The sequence below is a fragment of the Xyrauchen texanus genome, chromosome 24, assembly GCF_025860055.1.
Source record: "Xyrauchen texanus isolate HMW12.3.18 chromosome 24, RBS_HiC_50CHRs, whole genome shotgun sequence".
In the NCBI taxonomy this organism is placed as follows: Eukaryota; Metazoa; Chordata; class Actinopteri; order Cypriniformes; family Catostomidae; genus Xyrauchen; species Xyrauchen texanus.
Genome location: NC_068299.1, coordinates 13279618 through 13297770, shown reverse-complemented (window position 1 = coordinate 13297770; position 18153 = coordinate 13279618). Strand labels below are relative to the sequence as shown.

At 39.2% G+C, this 18153-nt stretch overlaps 1 protein-coding gene across 1 annotated transcript in view; it reads right to left on the bottom strand.

The window, feature by feature from the left end:
• The window catches only part of LOC127618267 (zinc finger FYVE domain-containing protein 26-like), a 29914-nt gene extending 11817 nt beyond the window's left edge, over nt 1–18097 (bottom strand). Inside the window, 26 exon segments of the mRNA XM_052090636.1 lie at nt 77–326; nt 1516–1689; nt 1978–2100; nt 2524–2628; nt 2766–2962; nt 3690–4507; nt 5277–5382; nt 5483–5716; nt 5817–5987; nt 6070–6189; nt 6368–6490; nt 6493–6630; nt 7648–7891; nt 8251–8402; nt 8481–8645; nt 8742–9389; nt 9502–9687; nt 9763–9896; nt 11291–11379; nt 12646–12810; nt 13029–13153; nt 13741–14230; nt 16113–16193; nt 16335–16410; nt 17379–17642; nt 18009–18097. Coding sequence (XP_051946596.1) covers nt 77–326; nt 1516–1689; nt 1978–2100; nt 2524–2628; nt 2766–2962; nt 3690–4507; nt 5277–5382; nt 5483–5716; nt 5817–5987; nt 6070–6189; nt 6368–6490; nt 6493–6630; nt 7648–7891; nt 8251–8402; nt 8481–8645; nt 8742–9389; nt 9502–9687; nt 9763–9896; nt 11291–11379; nt 12646–12810; nt 13029–13153; nt 13741–14230; nt 16113–16193; nt 16335–16410; nt 17379–17557 — 5293 coding nt within the window. The 5' untranslated portion in view covers nt 17558–17642; nt 18009–18097.
• Between the last annotated feature and the right edge of the window lie 56 nt (nt 18098–18153).

The window sequence follows — 18153 nt, the reverse complement described above, 5'->3', positions numbered from 1 at the left end:
CTAACATTTTCAAAATCTAGGGAGGTCTTAATCTGGAGCCAGAGTGACAATGCTGTTCAAGTGGGTTTGGACTCACCAGATCGTGACCACTCTCTGGGTGCATAGGGGAAATCAAGAGCCTTCCCTGCATAATCTGACAGTAGAGTGTCTATGTGTTGGTTGGTGATTCCAGCATCCTGAGCAAGTAAAAGGTTCCGTAGCGTGCTGACGGCAACAGTGGCCCAGTCTACCTTCATATTCATCAGTAGCTGCTCCAGCATGAGAAGCGGATCCGACAGCAGGGAAAAATAATCCTGACGAGATGTTTCCGGCAGAGTCAGTAACACCTGTGACAAGTACACACACACCAAGAGAACAACACATGGATCATTACCACACTTCCTGAGAATGTTATTAACAGTGTGACAGTTGCAATAAAGTCTATACCTTTCAATTATAAATGTAAACTTGTGATTAAGTGATATAGGTTTTTCAATAGCCAATGCCAATTTCAATATCTAGAGCAGGATGGCCTCCAGTGGTTAAATCCATGTCTTCAGAGGTCATATGACAGGTGTGGGTCCGAAACAGATCAATAATTAAGTCCTTTTTTACTATAAATATCCACTTTCACATTCTCCTTTTGTTTTTGGTGACTCGCAGTCTTAGTGTATATCGACACCTAGTGGACAGGGAGGAGAATTTATAATGGAGTCATATTGATTACTTGTACCCTGCCTTTATGTACTGTTGGAGCTTCAATATTTTGGTCACCATTCACTTGCATTGAATGGACATACATAGCTGAGAAATTATTTAAAAAAACTTTGTGTTCAACAGACTAAAGAAAGTCATACACATCTGGGATGACATGAGGGTAAATGATGAGCGAATTTTTAAATATAATGACAGCACATGAGATGTACACAATAGGGCTGGGTAAATATATTTATTTTCCAATTAATCCTGATCTTCATTTAAACGATTCAATATTTATTCTTAAAATCTCAAAATCAATGTTTTAATTAATGACTGTTTCAGTGGATGAGTGAACATTTTCGGCAAACATTTCTGTATCAAACCACCCGTCCTGCAGATGTTGCATTGTACTGTAGAATATAATCAAATCGAAAATGAATCAAGAGCTTATGAATTGGGATTGAATCATGAAATCAGTGACAATACCCAGTCTTAGTACACAAAACTGCTTAAATAAAATACTGACTGTATTTTACAGAATTTAAGTCTTGTTTTTTTTTTCATTACTGAAAGGATCTGTGACTTTATTTCATGAATTACAGAAACACTTATTTTACACACCGTTTACTCAATTTATTTTAAAAATATATATTATACATTGATTTAGTGTCTTATGTCTGATTTTGGAACTGACACAAAGGTGACGTAGCGCTTGTTAATCGACGAAGCAGTTACACAGACAGTTATCAGCCAATGCCAATTATCTCAAAACAGCCAAATAAGTAAGAGTTTCATCAAAGAAAACCTCTCCCAGATCCAGCTCAGACTTAAAGTTACCTTTGAGCCAAGGTGCAGGGCATGGATATGGCGTCTGCGTGCTGGGGTCATCCGACTCTGGAAGTGTAGGGTGAGGTAATCAGAAAGGAAATGGCAGGAAGCCAATTCAGGCCTTCTATCTAGGGCTCGCTCACAAATCTCCAAACCCAGTGAATCAGAAAGCACCTCCAAGAGCTGGGGGAGGGATATGGAGAGAGGTTGAGTCAAGAAGAATAAAGCATGTTGCTATATTCAACTCTACAGACCAGGACTCAAGTCATGTCCAATCCATTAACAGCTTTAAAATAATTCAACTTTATATATATATGAACTAGATTTAACTAGGTTCGATATACTGTAAATATAGTAAATAATCAATTGACTTGGTTTGTAAACATGATCACAGACATGATTTCATACATTGCAAGCCAAAGGACATCAACAAAAGCTTCCTACAGTGCTCATACACATGCAGACACACACCTGGAAGGCATCTTCTATGTGACCCTGTTCTAGCAGGTGTAGAAGGTGTTCAGTCTGCAGCTGCAGTCGAGACTGTTCAGAGACAGAGTATAGCTGCAACCACTTGGCACACAATTCAAACTCCTGAAAACATACACAAAAATTCCATTCCATTCCATTATAATATTGTCCTGACTTTAAGTCAGTAGTACATAAATTATATATTTATACACAGTATTTGCATAAAAATGACAACTGGTAAAACTAACAAAAAAAGATGCATTGTTTTCAGACCTCTCAGACAATACTAATGGTTTAATTAGAAAGAGTTCAGAAATCAATATTTGGTGGAGTAACCCTTATTTTCAAATCACAGCTTTCATGCATCTTGGCATGCTCTCCACCAGTCTTTCACATTGCTGTTGGGTGTATATGGGCCACCCTGTTATCCAGTTTTTTTTTCTATACATTATATCAGTAATGGACACTGAAAAACACTTATAAGTCAACCAAAATTAGTAGACTTATTTTAAGTATTGTTTTGTTAGTATTTTTCTATAACCTTACCATGGCCTTCAGCATCATAGTGAAAACAGACTCCGGATTCCTTGCAGATTCATCTCTTAGCTCCTGCCATGTCTCCCATGGCAATGGAGGCTGCAAACTCAACATCTGTAGAATGCATGAAAATATGGAACTGTTACAAGGTGATGTCATCATCTAGCTTCTAGATTGTTGTTTACAGTTTATCTGTCCATTTGCCATGCTGCCATTGAGTAATCTACAAGCAATGGGGTTGTCTGACTGACCTGTTGGTACATGTGAAGCTCCTGTTTCCTCAGCTGAAGCTGATCTCTAAACGGATCCTGAGTGTTCTGGTCACTGAGGCAGAACTGCAGTAACTCTAAACAGACATCTAAAGGCCAGCAATCCAAACCCTGCAGAACCACACGACCACGCAACTTCCAGTCCCTCACACGGAACAACTGCTCCACACTGCTGCATTCTTCACAAAAAGATAGATAGAGCTGTAATCATTATCCTATTTATGGTCTTTTCCAGCACTGTCTTATTCATTTTTACTGACTGGCAAATATAATGTTACCAAATAAATATAATGGACAATTTGTAGTTGATGCATTTAATCCTTCTCATGCAACCACAATGAATGATGGGAAATGTAGTTTTGTCATGCAAGCCTGTCGCCTCATAAACCATTAAATGTGTAGTATTTTCTAGCAAGCTCTAGTGCCATTCTTCATTACCAGTACACAAAATGCATACAAAACACATTTTAAAACAGAATAATTATGACCAATACCAATTAGTTTCTTAAATAAAATAAATTCATTAATTGATGCTTAAAAAAACCTTTTGAGTTTCACAACACAACATATTTACAATATGACATATGATATTCCGGCATAACATTCCGGCAGCAGTATTCAACCTGGTGAATAGGGGTGTAACAATTCCCTTATCTCACGACTCATGGTTTGGTTCAGTTCACAATTCTTTAAACTAAGCCTAAATCAAGAAAAGATAAGATTTATTTTTTGTTTTCCATTTGAATGCCCGTGTAACAAAGGCATAGGACGTTGCATGTATTGGTTAGAATAGACGCTAAAATAAAATTAAAAAACGTCCAATCTGCACGATGCGCATTTTCACATTTTTGAACCACGATGTATCGTTCCGTGGTAAACCGTTACACCTCTGCTGGTGAATCTTACCTTGCACTGCAGTGCATACCAGTACTTTGTCCCTGAGCTTCCCCTCCTGGTTGCAGGGTTGAGCGTACAGCTCCAGCAGTTCTAACGCTCTGTCCAAATCACCACTGTTTAGGGCTTGCTGGAATGCCTCTGCAGCCATGGCTTGTCCCACATTGCCTTGCAGGCCAGAAAACAGCATACCCACCACAGGCTTCCCAAAAAGAGCTGGACCAAGACCCTCCTCTGCTTCCAATGAGACCCCCAGAACTGGTTCAGCCATAGCCCGCAGGTACAGTCTGAGGATTGGGAAACTTTTTAAAAGGGTTTCCCCTTCCTTTGCGATCTGGTCTCCATCCAGAACCGCCTCTTTACGGCCAGACCCGCGAAAATATGAGGGTATCCCCGACCAGCCTGAGGAGGTTGCCCGAGTTACACCACCCCGACTGGCACTGAGACACGCCAGAGTGGCAACAAGGGGAGAACGGGACTTCAGGAAAGAGAGCGCAGATGGAGTGAGTAGAAATGTAGAGGAGGGAGGGGATGAAGACGGGGAGGGTGGAGAGGTGGAGAGGCAGTTGGATGTAGCAGATGTGTCCTCCACTGAGACCTCAGAGTCAGAGCTGGGGTCAGAGTTCAGGGTGGGGTCAGAGAGGTCAAGGGAAGGGGCGTACTCCTGAGCATGCTGCTGTAGGAGGGAGGCAATGCTAGCAAAGCAGAATTCCCCCTGATAAAAAGTCACAGCCCGAGAATCCAAGAGAGGGAGAGCTTCACAGCAGCGCTGAACTACAACCTGTTGCACACTCAAACGCAATTCCTCCTGCTGCAGGAGAGACAGAACCCTGTAAAGAGAGAGAGACAGAGAAAGAGAGAAAAAAAAAAAGATACAAATGTAAAACTGAATGTAAAAACATGAAAATAAATAACATGGCTGTGGAAGCCATTTCTTTTTCTTTTTTTTAATTTGTATTTCTATTGTATTTTTCTTTGTTGTAATTTAATTGATGACCACCGGGTGACATTAGAGAGCATAGCAGGTGCAATATTGGTGAGCACAGAGGAAGAGACAGAGGAAGTAAGGTGTTGTTGGCGGAAAAGCACAACCAATTTTGACCTTGTTCATGAGAACGTCTTCAGGAGATCATAGTTACAGAGTTCATGAGAATGTTTTAAATGGATGATGTTTACATGCGAGTGGAAATTTGAATCAATTGTTTATTCTTTGAACTCTTTTTTTTATAAATGAAGACATTAACTTTATTAGGAATGCATGTAAATATATCCGATTTTTAGTGTAAGCAGTAATTCGCCTGAACAACACTGAAGCACCACCAACTCACCTGTCAATCAAACATTGCACTTAAACATTGCCAGCTAAGGACAGCAAAAAAAGTCTGATTTAAAAATGTGAAAAACACCTATAAACATACATCCTCAAGTTTTCACATAACATATTCAATATGCCTGGCATTTAAATACAGTGATGTGGATATGAGCATCTAATAAATGAAAATCACGTGAAGCATACAGATACTACAGCTGCTCATCTTGTGATCGGATGCCCTGAGATGAATGATAATGCAACAGAGAGAGAGAGAGAATTATCCTTACCTGTCAGGTGACACCTGTCTGTCAAACAGCAGGAGAGAGAGGAGCTGGGTAGGTGACTGCAGCAACAGCAAAAGAGGATTGCCCAACTTCACTTCTGTGCACTGATCTGAGATCAGATCACAAAAATCTGAATCACACACACTGTTGGATCTCGTTCCAGTATCCTGTAGACATGCTATTTAAAAATAGTTTTTTAGGAAGCTTACCCTCTGAACCCAGACTGCGCACCAATACTGAAGCCAGCACATTGACGTAATCAAGGAAGTTGCGTATGTAATCTGGCCTGCTGGGGGTGCTATCAGGCTCAAACGGGCAGAGCTGATCCAGATACTGTAGGAGCTGTTTCATAGCAGTCCTTACTGGGTGGAAATCCAGTTCAGACTGCTTAAGACCAGCCTGTTCAACTAGTGCCGTCAGCAGAGAAGTACCTGTCAGACCGTCTATTGCAGGAGCACAAGAGAAGGCAAAGTAAAAATAATATCTTATCATAAATGCTTTAAATTGTATAAAGCGAATACATGGAGCTCATTTTGCTTATACCGGAGATGTTGGTGGCAGAGGTCAGGGTTTGAAGTGTGACCTCTAGGCGCTGGTACAAGTTTAAATGGGAGGAGATACTCTCCTCTGTTAAAGTTGGATGACAACACAGCAGCACTTCCTGGGTACTACAGCCAAAAGGGCTGAAGATGAAATTCTCTTCTCCATTACACTCTAGGGAAAGAGAAAAGGGCAACATGATTTAATATGAAAAACTAAATATTAACATGAACACTTGTGTGTGAGTTCTGCAGACCTGTTTTACTCATGGCTTTGCTTGCTGATGTTCTGTTAAGGATCTTGCAGATTTGTTGAAGAACTGAAGGGAACCCTCTAATACCGTTGGCGTGAGGAACCTTTGGATCTACTCGTACACCTGACAAAGATATTACAAGTCATTAAAAAAAAATGACCTTCAACAACCTCAAACCTCTCTAAATTGTTAACTGGGTGTAATTTAAAAATAGCTAACACAAAAAACTATACAACTAGACATCTTTTACATAAAGCCCATACAGCCATTTAATGTATGGTAACTCCACCATCTCTCTTACCTCTGTTCTCAAGAAAACCACTGAGTCTTCTCTCTGCAGTCTCGAGGAGCTGCCGTGAAGTCTTCCATAGCTGGCACTGGCAGCAGGAGAGGTCAAAGGTCGCCATAGCAGCAGGGCTCAACTCTCCAGCAGGGGCCTCATAAGGTCAGAGGAGTCTACAGAACACTGGGAGAGCCAGTAGCCATCCTCTAGACAGGGTATTGGATGGGTCTGGGTACTCAGCAAACGATCTCCGACATCAGAGATGGAATAGAAGGCCATGCCTGGGGAGAGAGACAGATATTGAAAGAGTGAGAGGGACGGTAGTGTTGAGAGAACTGGGCATCTGCACTGATTTCTCAGTTCATTTCAATTTTGACTCGCATGGTCTGGATTCAGTTCAGCTTAGATTAAGATTTGATGTGCATTGAAGGAATAGTTTGTCCAAAAATTAAAAATGTCTTATCATTTACTCACATTTATGCTATCCCAGATGTGTATGACTTTCTTTAATCTGCTGAACTTAAATGAAGATTTTTAGAAGAATTTCTCTGCTGTTTTAGTCCACACAGTGCAAGTGAATGGGTGCTTCAAAAATCACATAAATCAGCATAAAAGTAATCCATACAACTACAGTGGTTAAATCAATGTCTTCAGAAGTGATATGATCGGAGTGGGTGAGAAACGGATCAATACTTAAGTCACTTTTTACTATAAATTCTCCTCCCTGCTCAGTCAATATCCACTTTAACTTTCACATTCTTCTTGTGTTTTTGTTGATTCACATTTTGCATGCATATTGCCCCCTAATGGGCTGGGAGAAGAATTTTTATTTTACTTTAAAATGTCATGTGGTAAAAAGTATTATAACACTTTCTTTGCACCTTGAATACTTGATAGTATTAACAACTTGATCATTAATAAAAAAAAGTTTCAAACACATTTTTCTAGGCAATTCACTTTTTGTTTTTATAAATATACATTTAAAAAAAAATATGAGTAAAAAATATAGAGATGTTTTCTAACAGCCTGTCTACACTGAACAAGACCGGCATGTTAAGTCAAAAACAATAGCACCCCATTATAATCAATGATGCTGTCTACACTTAAAGCGTCAATAAAATATTTTTTAACTTCATGCTCAACTTGAGGGTTGCCATTTGAATGTCGACGGAAGGCCAAAACGTAGAGAAAAAGATGCGCTTTCAAACAAAACCGTATTAGTGTGGAGTAGATGTGGCCTTAGTGTGTTTGTTGGATCTGGACATGCTCTGGTTCTATTGCATGTGTGTGTGCCATACCTGCAGCTGCTGCACTCCCGATGCTCTTAAGTGTTAATCTGCTTCTGCTGCCCATTCTGGTCCTGCCTGCTGGGGCAACAACCACTGAAACAAGCCCCTCTGAAGATGAAGATGATGAAGAGAGGGACTGGCTCTCAATCTTCTGCTCCACCTGAGCCAGCTCTGTCAGAACATCCCGGTACCGGTCCATAAATGCCAGCTCACCTGCATACTCTGAGTTCTCCAAACCATACATCGCAATGACCTAACACACACACGTACATAAACACACACCCACCATTAAAGATCCTTCTTATAACATCTATCATTTAAAACAGATTAAAATAATACTTTCAGAACAAACACATTGATCTGAAACAACACTGACATTTCACCATTTGTAAATGTTTAAATAAATAAATAAAATAAAAAAAACATTGTGCACATTTTCATTCTTGTACAAAATGCAAACAAAGTCAGCAGTCTGGCCCTGTTTAAGAGGCAGTCTGTACAATCTCCACAGAAAGGGGCACCACTATCACAAAAGACAGAAATGACATCATAATCACTAGGATTACATCATATCTCAGATGTGGTGTGATATGATGTCATATAGTAATTCACCTGCTGGGCCTCTATGTAGTTCCCTCTGCATATGCAGGCAATAAGGAGAGACACAGGAGGGGAGAGCATTGCAGGAACTAGCCAGCTGTGAGTTCCACCACACGGACAAACTTCATTTTCACGATACACTGGTCCAACACATATGCTACAATCTGCAATAAAGCACAGCCACTAAGAGTAACAATCACTAAGCTATGATATGGCAAGCTTTCGCACGTGTGTAAACTGACCTGAGGCGCTGGTGCTGAACTCTCCATTCTGTCGTTCGGAAGAGCCTTGACTTTCGGGGGGATGCCGATAGTTTTTTCTCCTCTTCCGAAGGCTTGAACTGCTGTTGCCCTTACATTTCAGAGGGAGAGCTGGACTAGGAAGAGGTGATGGGAGGTATAGGTCACCTTAACACACACACAGACATACAAATATACAGGAGCATTAAACACTTGCAGCATGAATATCTTCAAAATCCTTCATCACACATTTCCATCGCTCACCATTGCCATTTTCATGGTTACTTGTAACAATCTGCAGTCTCCATTGGGCTTCTGATGTGTATTTGGATAGTCTCTGTAACCGGGCGCTGAACGTTTCTGCGGTAACAGAGCATCCCAGACTCTCCGCCAACTCCACATCAGCCACAAGTGCCCTGCCATTCTCCTGTCCAACCCCGCACATGCCCTCCAAGCCCTCCCTCACCAGCCGCAGAATTCCTTCCATCACACACATATCCACCAGAAACCCCCGACACCCTGACTTCAGGTTGCCCAGCTCTGGGTTTACCTGTTTGGTATTCTGATTTGGAGTAGATTCTCTCTCCTGGGAGTCCAAATCTGTTGGGGTATTGCTGTCTTTTTGCACACCCTCCATCTTTTCGCATTCCTCCTTTGATTTTAAGTTTTCATCCTTGCTCATGCCTTTGGTATTGTTGGTTATCTTCCTCTCTGTGGTTATTGTGTTTTGGACAGTGTCTGATTGGGTTTCTGTGACGGTGCTGGTCAGATCTGTTTGCAGGTTGAAGTCTATGTCAGAAAGGAAGAGGAGGGAGAAGATGTTCTCCAAGAGCTCCAGACGGAATAATGATGGAACAGCTTCCAGGTACAGCTGACATTCAGACAGGTAGTGCTGGAACATATCAGAGCATCCTTGGAAAAAAAAAAGGAATGAAAGGTAAACTATTAAATCAAACTTTGTCTTATCAAGAAATTAACCTTAGAAACAGGGGCATAGCAACCATTGTAACAACAGCGCTGTTACCTTCAATTAGCTCCTTCCCCTGACTTGCTTCATTCTGCTGCTGAGACTCAAAGTCCAGGCAGCTGGTATGTGTGCGCGAGTTCACACAGATAGCATACAGAGCATACTTCATGGCACAGAAGCCTTGGAACAGAGTGACGTTCCATTGGACAGAGCTGCTGGGTGAGTCCACTAACGAAGGATCTCCTACAAACGGGGAACAAATATTTAAATGTCTTTGTGGATTAGAATGTATCCCATGTCACTGTGTGTATTTTATACCTGTTCTTTGCAAAAGTTCCAACACTCTACGCTCCTCATACTTGGCGAGGGGTGTCAGGCAGTGCAGCACATACAGGGCAGAATGATGGTCTAGCATGTGCAACTGACTCATCAAAGCATCATGGGATATCTCTCTGTACATGCATAGGTACCAACAAACAATCTTACATGAAAAGATCAACAGATAGATGTAGTTTATTAAAGGATTAATGCACCCAAAAAGGAAAATTCTCTCATAATTTATTCACCCTCATGCCACCCAAGGTGTGTATGAATGTCATTCTTCTTCAGAACACAAATGAAGATTTTTAGAAGAATATTTCAGCTCTGTAGGTCTATAAAATACAAATGAACGTGGGCCTTCTGTTTTTTGTAGCTCCAGTAAGCATATATAGCGATCATAAAAGTAATCTGCTTGACCCCAGTGCATAATTAATGTCTTCTGAAGCGAAATGCAAGGTGTAAGAAATGGATCAATATTTAAAAAAATTCACAAAAGCCAAGGTCAAGTGCGTTGGCAAGTTCATGTGGGACCTGATGTGTGAAATACGTAATAAACACAAGCGCAGTGTTGTTTACATCAGAGGATCATAGAGAATCATACACAGATGCCTCAATTGGGAGGTGTGAGTAAGTCAACTGTGGCACATTCTTGGAACGGTGAACAAGGAGTGCTGTTTTAATCAATTTCAATGCAAGTGAGTGAATGGAAGAGATGCCACAGACCAAGATGCTTGCTCAGACCATTGCATAAACTCCTTTTGTGTCGAAAAGTACTGCAGGAGATAGAAAGATCTGCTAATAAGGGATCTACATATGAATATCTACTCAGAGGAGGTTTACGCACCTACGTCACACAAAAGGCAGTTTGAACTCCACCCTCCTCACCATACCGTACAAAACTTAAGCGGGCCAGAAGCGAACATTTTTAGCAAAAAAAGTTTTAAATATTGATTTATTTCTTACACACCAAGAGTTTCGCTTCAGAAGACATTAATTAAACCACTGGAATCGTATGAATTATTTTCATTATGAATATACAGTATGTACTTTTTGGAGCTTCAAAAGGTTGGCACCCATTCACTTGCATTTTATGGACCTACAGAGCAGAAATATTCTCCTGAAAATCTTAATTTGTGTTCTGCTGAAGAACGACAGTCATACACACCTTGGGTGGCATGAGGGTGAATAAATTATGAGAATTTTCATTTTGGGGTGAACTTTTCCTTTAATATATCAGAAGATTTTTGTGAGAAGTCACTTTTTGGCACACACACTCATTTTTAGACAGTTTGAATAACAGATCATTAAGAATAGATTATATACCACAAATCGCTTTTAATAGTGACTAGAACACATTCTCTATGAAGTTAAGCTAGTGATTGGAATTACAATACTTGAGAATAACATTTCTATATGTATCCCAACAAAAGATGTGTCAGTACTGTATTAACTGTGATTATAGTAGGGGTTTTACCCATTGAGATGTGCATGTGTGAGCTTGTGTGTATAAAATGTTTTTACTAACGGGTTGTTCTGGTCACACCATTCCAGCACACCAAGCTGTGAGGACAGAGTGTTAGCCAACTCGCCTAATACTGAATCACTGGTCTGGAGCTTCACAGAGAGAGAGAAAAAGAGAAAGGCTTCATTGATGTACAAACACATTGAACCATGTTTATTTAGAATAATTACCATCAATTTGGACATAATACAAATGGAGTATAGACAGCTCTCAAACCCTGCCAGGACCCACCGTATTGACACCTCAGAATATCATATATGAACCATTTGTTTATGTACTTATTTATTATTATTATTAATGATATTATTGTATTGTTATATAATATTACTGTATAATATTACTAACATGTTGTTGTGATATTATCATATTATATTTAATAGGTATTATTTAATTTCTTATACCTTCACTATTGCTACTTATGTATTCTATATAATAATAATAATAATTATTATTATTATTATTACTACTATTGTTATTATATTTAATACAATTTTGAAACCTGTTATTACTTTTGTTTTTGATCTAGTCTTATTCGATAGATTTTTTTTATTGTATCGTTTGTTTCTCCTAGTGTACTTTCCCCCAGTTTCTACCAATTCAACATGTCAGTACTGTTTTGACTTTAGGATTAGATCCTTTCCACTGAAATCAGCAAACAGATCAACAACCCCAATCAGATACCACAAGCAGGTGGACTGCAAACTCTGGAACTCTAGGGCTGCTGTTATTAATAAAAATTAAAAACCTTTAAGGTGATCACTTTCAGTTCCAGTAACCTTCAGTTCATTTTTCAGACTTGTTAGTCTAAGCCCCAGATGGAACATGTGATGCATATTGCACACACACAAAAACCTGGCTGAAATCACCAGTTCGTTCCTGGCTTTACGCAATTTCCATTAGACATGTTGACAAAGTACTGGGTTGCTACAATGAGCACATTTGAGGAATTACTAACCACTGAAACGGTCAAAGTTTGCCCATTTAGAATAAGATTGACACTTGATCTTCAACTGAGAGTCTTGTTTGAAGCACTTAATAGCAAATTAGCTGGATAACCACAAGCAAAACTGCATATTACACTTTATTTTCCGAGCAATGTATGTGAAATAATTAGTCTATTACTTTTGGGCAGACAGAAATTGTGATTAAATATTTTCAGGTGTTTTCTATACAGTCGGTAATGGAATGACATTTCCGTGCAAGGACTTTTTTCCTCACCAATCTATTATTGTGTTATTAACTATCTTAGATAAACACGTACTTCAAATGCAAATGGTCCGTTCTTGGCCAGAATAAGCTGCAAAGTGGACCAGACTTTATATTGACAGTCAAAAGTGTGGCTATCCTAGACTACTGACCTGTTGGTGATGTAGGACACCAAGTAGGGTCTTAGCAGAATCCAGGCTTTGACAATGCATCCAGCCTAACAGCAACAAGAGGCGGGACAAAGGCTGAAACTCCGCCTCTAATAATGCTTCCAGTTTGGAAAATTCCTCCCTCTTTATGAGATCTAAACCAGTAAGCTGCAATCAAAAATGTATAAAATGGGCATCAGAGGATGGATACACCAGATGGATACACCCATAAAACTAGAGGAAGATTTGTGTTGCTTTCATCTTTTTCATCTTGATTAACTTGCCACCTTCTAGTTTACTAACTATATAGCAAAAGACAGTTAAGATGGTGAAAAAGTGTGTCTGGCATTTATTTGCATGACTTGTGCTTGATTGTGTACACCTACCAAGACCTGCTCCAGAAAGTGCTTTCCACTGCTCAAACACTCAAAGTAAATGGCTTTCCAGACTAGACGCTTGTCGTCATGACAACATAAGCCAAGCATGACCCTTTCCAGGTCAGGCAAGTCAACTAGGAGTGGACAGAGATGAGTTTCAGAAACAAATTGAAACCATGAACACAAACACAAACATTATATCACATGCAAATGGTGTGATAACCAAGAGTGTTTTAGGAGGAAACTGTGAACACATTAGCAGAAGTGCGAGTAGTCAACCGTAAACAAGGACGTGGTGAACACACAAAACTAAACAGCTGTCTTCATTTCCTTAAAGCATAGACTGGCATGTGAACTGAAAGATTGAAACATTATGCTTGAAATGTGTGCTTGTGCCACCCTTCTTTAAATTAGATTGCATTATAACAAAATATCAAACCAAGTTCATTCAATGCCATTTATAAATTTTTAAGTGTGGCTTAAGTGCCCAAAAACCTTTTGGGGCCACTGTATCTATCAATATCCAATGTGTTATTGGGCACATTGACAATTAACAAAACAGACCAAAAATAAACTGCAGATAGATCTACAATGCCAGGATTTAGCTACAAAATCCAAAGAAGGCACTACTTATTATTAAGCAACACAAATGTGATTAAGAACATTTAATAGCTGCATTGGTTCAGTTTTTTTTTTTATATACATGAGGGCAGTGTCTCACCCTCTGACTGTGGAGCCTCTCTCAGCAATTTCTCTTTGAGCAGTCGTTGTGCTGTGGAGCTGTACGCCGTCAACAGAGTCTGACCCTGCGGCCTCAGCAGACATCCCAGGATCCTCTCCTCTGTCAAGGGCCCTTCTCTCGCTGACCACAAACGCTCCCACAGGGTCTCCAGTTGAGCGCCTGATCTCTCTGTCCCCAATGGTGCTAAGGCCAGCACTGCACACACCTCCTCAGCCCATCTCTTATTCCTCTCCTCCACAGGCACTTTCAATTGGTCAGTGAGATGCTGGATGAAGACATCCTTTAAGGCATGGTCTCTGGAGCGGTCTGCATCCTGAAGGAAGCTGACGATTGAATGGACAAGACGCGGCTGCTGCCGGGTTAAGAGGGAACGGAGGCAGGATAGAACGGCAGCACTAAACGGGGGGCAAAAATGACCTGGAATATTTGCTTTTCCTTCCTCAGAGTTCATGTAGGCTTCATGCAGCTCCTATGAAAGAAATAGAATAGATGACAAAGTAGAGGAACAAGAGAAGAAATTACTCTAGTTTGTTTGTAATTAGTTTGTAAAAAAAAAAAACTATTCATTTTGTACTTGAAGACATTTTTTGATAACATTTTTATTGATTGCAAACATAAAACATACAAACACAACATAAAAAAACTGAATAAATTATTCACATTAAAACCCCCCACCAACTCAAAACGTTTGGAGAAACAAAAAGGATGGTATGCTTAATTTATATAGGACAGTATTAGGAAGTGTACTAACTTTCTCAATCACAGTGGTTTGGCAACTCCACAACTTGGCAGATGAATCTAATTAGTGGCATTGTACACTCTGCCTCAAGAATTATTGCATGCAATCTCATTGCCATCTCTAACAAATATCTGTATGTGGCCCATATGGAAAGAACAAAGGAAAGAACATTTTGCAAGATTCTACATATCCCACCAATCACCTATTAACCCCTCTTTTCTTAGGAAAACGTCTTAAGAGCTATTATATAGAAGTGGAAATCCACACATTTCCTTGATAGTACTTAATGTAATATTATTTGCATACTTAATTCCTCTGGCATTTATACATCCACATCCAACATTTTACGATTCTTAGATCGTAAGAATTTGTGTTTTATTGAGTAGTAATTCTTAGTATCTTGATTCTTTATGATGCTGGTCCTTATGTTGCATTATGCTGATGCTCTTGCTGCTATTGTTGTTATCAGTGTTGCTGATGTAACATCTGTTGTTGTGGGATGTTGTACCCTATTATCATTGTTATGAGCTCACCAAAAAAAATTCCAAACAACTATGTTGGTATGGCAATAAAGTATTGAATCGAATAATTCACCAAAAAGATTTTTAGAAGAATATCCCACATCTGTAGGTCTATACAATGCAAGTGAACTTTGAAGCTACAAAAAGCACATAAAGGCAATAGAAGTCATTCAAATTATTCCTGCAATTAAATCCATGTTTTCAGAAGTGATATGATAGGTGTGGGTGAGAAACAGATCAATATTTAATTACTCTTTTACTATAAATACTCCTCACTGCCCAGAAGGTGGCAATATGCACGAAGAATGCGAGTCGCCAAAAACAAGAGATTTTTAAATGAAAGTAAAGATTTATACTAAAAAAAAAAAAAGATTTAAATACTGATTTAACCTGTGATTATCACCCACACCTATAATATTGCTTTTGAATACAATTATTTAACCACTGGAGACTTATGGATTACTTTTATGCTATATTCATTTTCATTACATGGACCTACAGACCTATCTTTGTGTTCTGCAGAAGAAGGAAAGTCATACACATCTGGGATTACATGAGGGTGAGTAAATGATGAGAGAATTAATCATTTTGGGTGAACCATCCCTTTGATTGCTGAAGATCTACACTATCCATAATTCTGAAGCAAGAACCCACTCAATCAGAGAAATCATTGTTATAGTAAACATTTTCTGGAGTGCTTATGGATAATATTAATGGAGGAAAACTCTTCTGGAATCAAGGGGTATATTAAAATACATTAATTATTTTTATTATTATTATTATATTTATTATTAAATAAATTGTATTACTATATAAAATATATTAAAAGGTATTTGATACTTGTTGAATTGGAAGAAAAAAGGCAAAAACATTTAAATGTCTTGCTCAACTGAATCCAAGTGCACAACAACAACAGATAAAATGTGACGTTAAGAGTTCAAACCAGAGTGTTATTCAAGGAAAAACAGATTTTTTTGTTTCCTTATTGGAAAGCTATGAAGTCCTTTGTGCACTTAAAACAGTGACAGGACTTATTTCACTTGGCATGCATGCATGTGAAAGACAAAATTGTTGGTTTGTGTTAATCCTACCTTAATCACAGCTTGTGGGATATCTCCTAGTTCCTCTAAAAGCAACAGGAACTCCAGTTCTCTCTTCACAGACCTGCTCACCTGCAGAGAAGGAAAACCATACTCAAATGGGCATCAGGAAAAAGTAGTACAGATTACAGTTATCAATGCTTCTTGCTTGGAGCATCGATAGGGAGTTATGTCAAGCAGCAAGCAAGCAAACACACACACACACACACACACCTTAATTTTAGTCAGCTTCTCCAGGACTTGAAGCCAATACCAGGCCAGTCTGTGAGGGCTGCCAACTGTCTCCCACCTGTGTATAAGTAAAGAATATGAGTCTCTTATATCCTCAAAGGTGCTTCAAAGAATACCACACTACATGGTAGATGTCTAAAAATATGGTATTACCACAGCATCATGTCAAAAAACACAATAGTCACATGGTACGTTTTTGTTAGTGAAAATATAGAAATTATGGTACTTTTGAAAACTAAACAATTAACTATTAAATTGGTAAATATTTGTAAGGGATAACCTAGCCAATATTCACAGCAGGGGGGGAAAAAAAACATTCGTTTAAATTAACTTGGAAAGTTGCACACATGTTTTTGCAGACTTGAATGGGTCTCTAATCTTTGCTGTTCCCTTAAAGGAATAGTTCACCCAAAAACTGAAAATTCTCTCATCGTTTACTCAACCTCATGCCATGTGTATGACTTTCTTTCTTCTGCTAAACACAAACAAAAGATTTTTAGAAGACTATTCAGCTCTGTTGGTCCATACAATGCTAGTGAACAGGTTCAAAAATTTTGAAGTTCTAAAATCACATAAAGGCAGCATAAAAGTAATCCATACAACTCCAGTCATTTTTTTTTACTATAAATCTTCACTTTCCCCTTGTTTTGTTTTTTTGCCAATTCACATTCTTTGTACATATCATCAACTATTGGTAAGTGAAGACAACTTAGTTTAAAAAAAATACTTGAATATTGATGTGTTTCTCACCCATCATGTCACTTCTGAAGATATAGATTAGTTACTGTAATCTTACAGATTACTTTTATGCTGCCTTTATGTGCTTTTTGGAGCTTCAAAGCTCTGACCACCATTCACTTGCATTGTATAGACCTACACAGTTGAGATATTTTTCTAAAAAAACTTCATTTGTGTTCAACAGCAGAAAGAAAGTCATATACATCTGCGATGGCATGAGGGTGAGAAAATAATTCGAGAATTCTCATTTTGGGGTGAACTATCTTTTATAGGGGTCACTTCACTCACCTGAGCAGGTACGGGTGTGTGACGATGGCTTTAACGATGTCACGTGGGCTGTGTGGATCATCGCCGAGCTGACACATGCAGGCTGCCGCGAGCTCCCACTCCCCGCACTGCAAACACCGCGTGAAGAAACCGAAGAGCTCCCGCCTGGAGGTCTCCTCTTCACGGCCAAACGGATGCATGATAGTCCGCTTGATTCTACAGTCTATTCAGGCTGGGGGTCCATGGCAAGATGACTAACCACATGTGTTATTAGGAGTTTCACATCTAATAATATATAATAACAAAAAATCCAAGCACAAACAAAATATACCGAAAGGTCAAGCCGATTAGATTTGCAGTAATTGTATACATATCCAAATGAATATAATCTCATACTTTTTATTTTGTTTGTTTTTGGCAGGGACCTATTAGTGAAAACTAATGTCATATGTCGCAACTCATGTGTATCTCATGATTTTTGTAACAGTGCTCGACCACTAAATGAAGTAATGACAACAAAACAACAGAAGCTACCCACCTAAAATAATAATAATAGTTTTGGGGGGGAACCCCGAACCGACTACATTCTCAAAACTAGCACATCGTTTTTGCGCCGATCTGCTTGACTGTATTAATTAAATCAACACTTACGATTTGTGTTTTGCCTTTATATCTCTGAAAGATTGGCTCGCGCGTTCATATGCGCTTCCCAACAGCTGTATGTGGCCATGAGAGCCGTGTCATGTGACTCAATCAGCTGATCTAAGAGCTGTCAGTTCAAGGGTCAAAATAATAG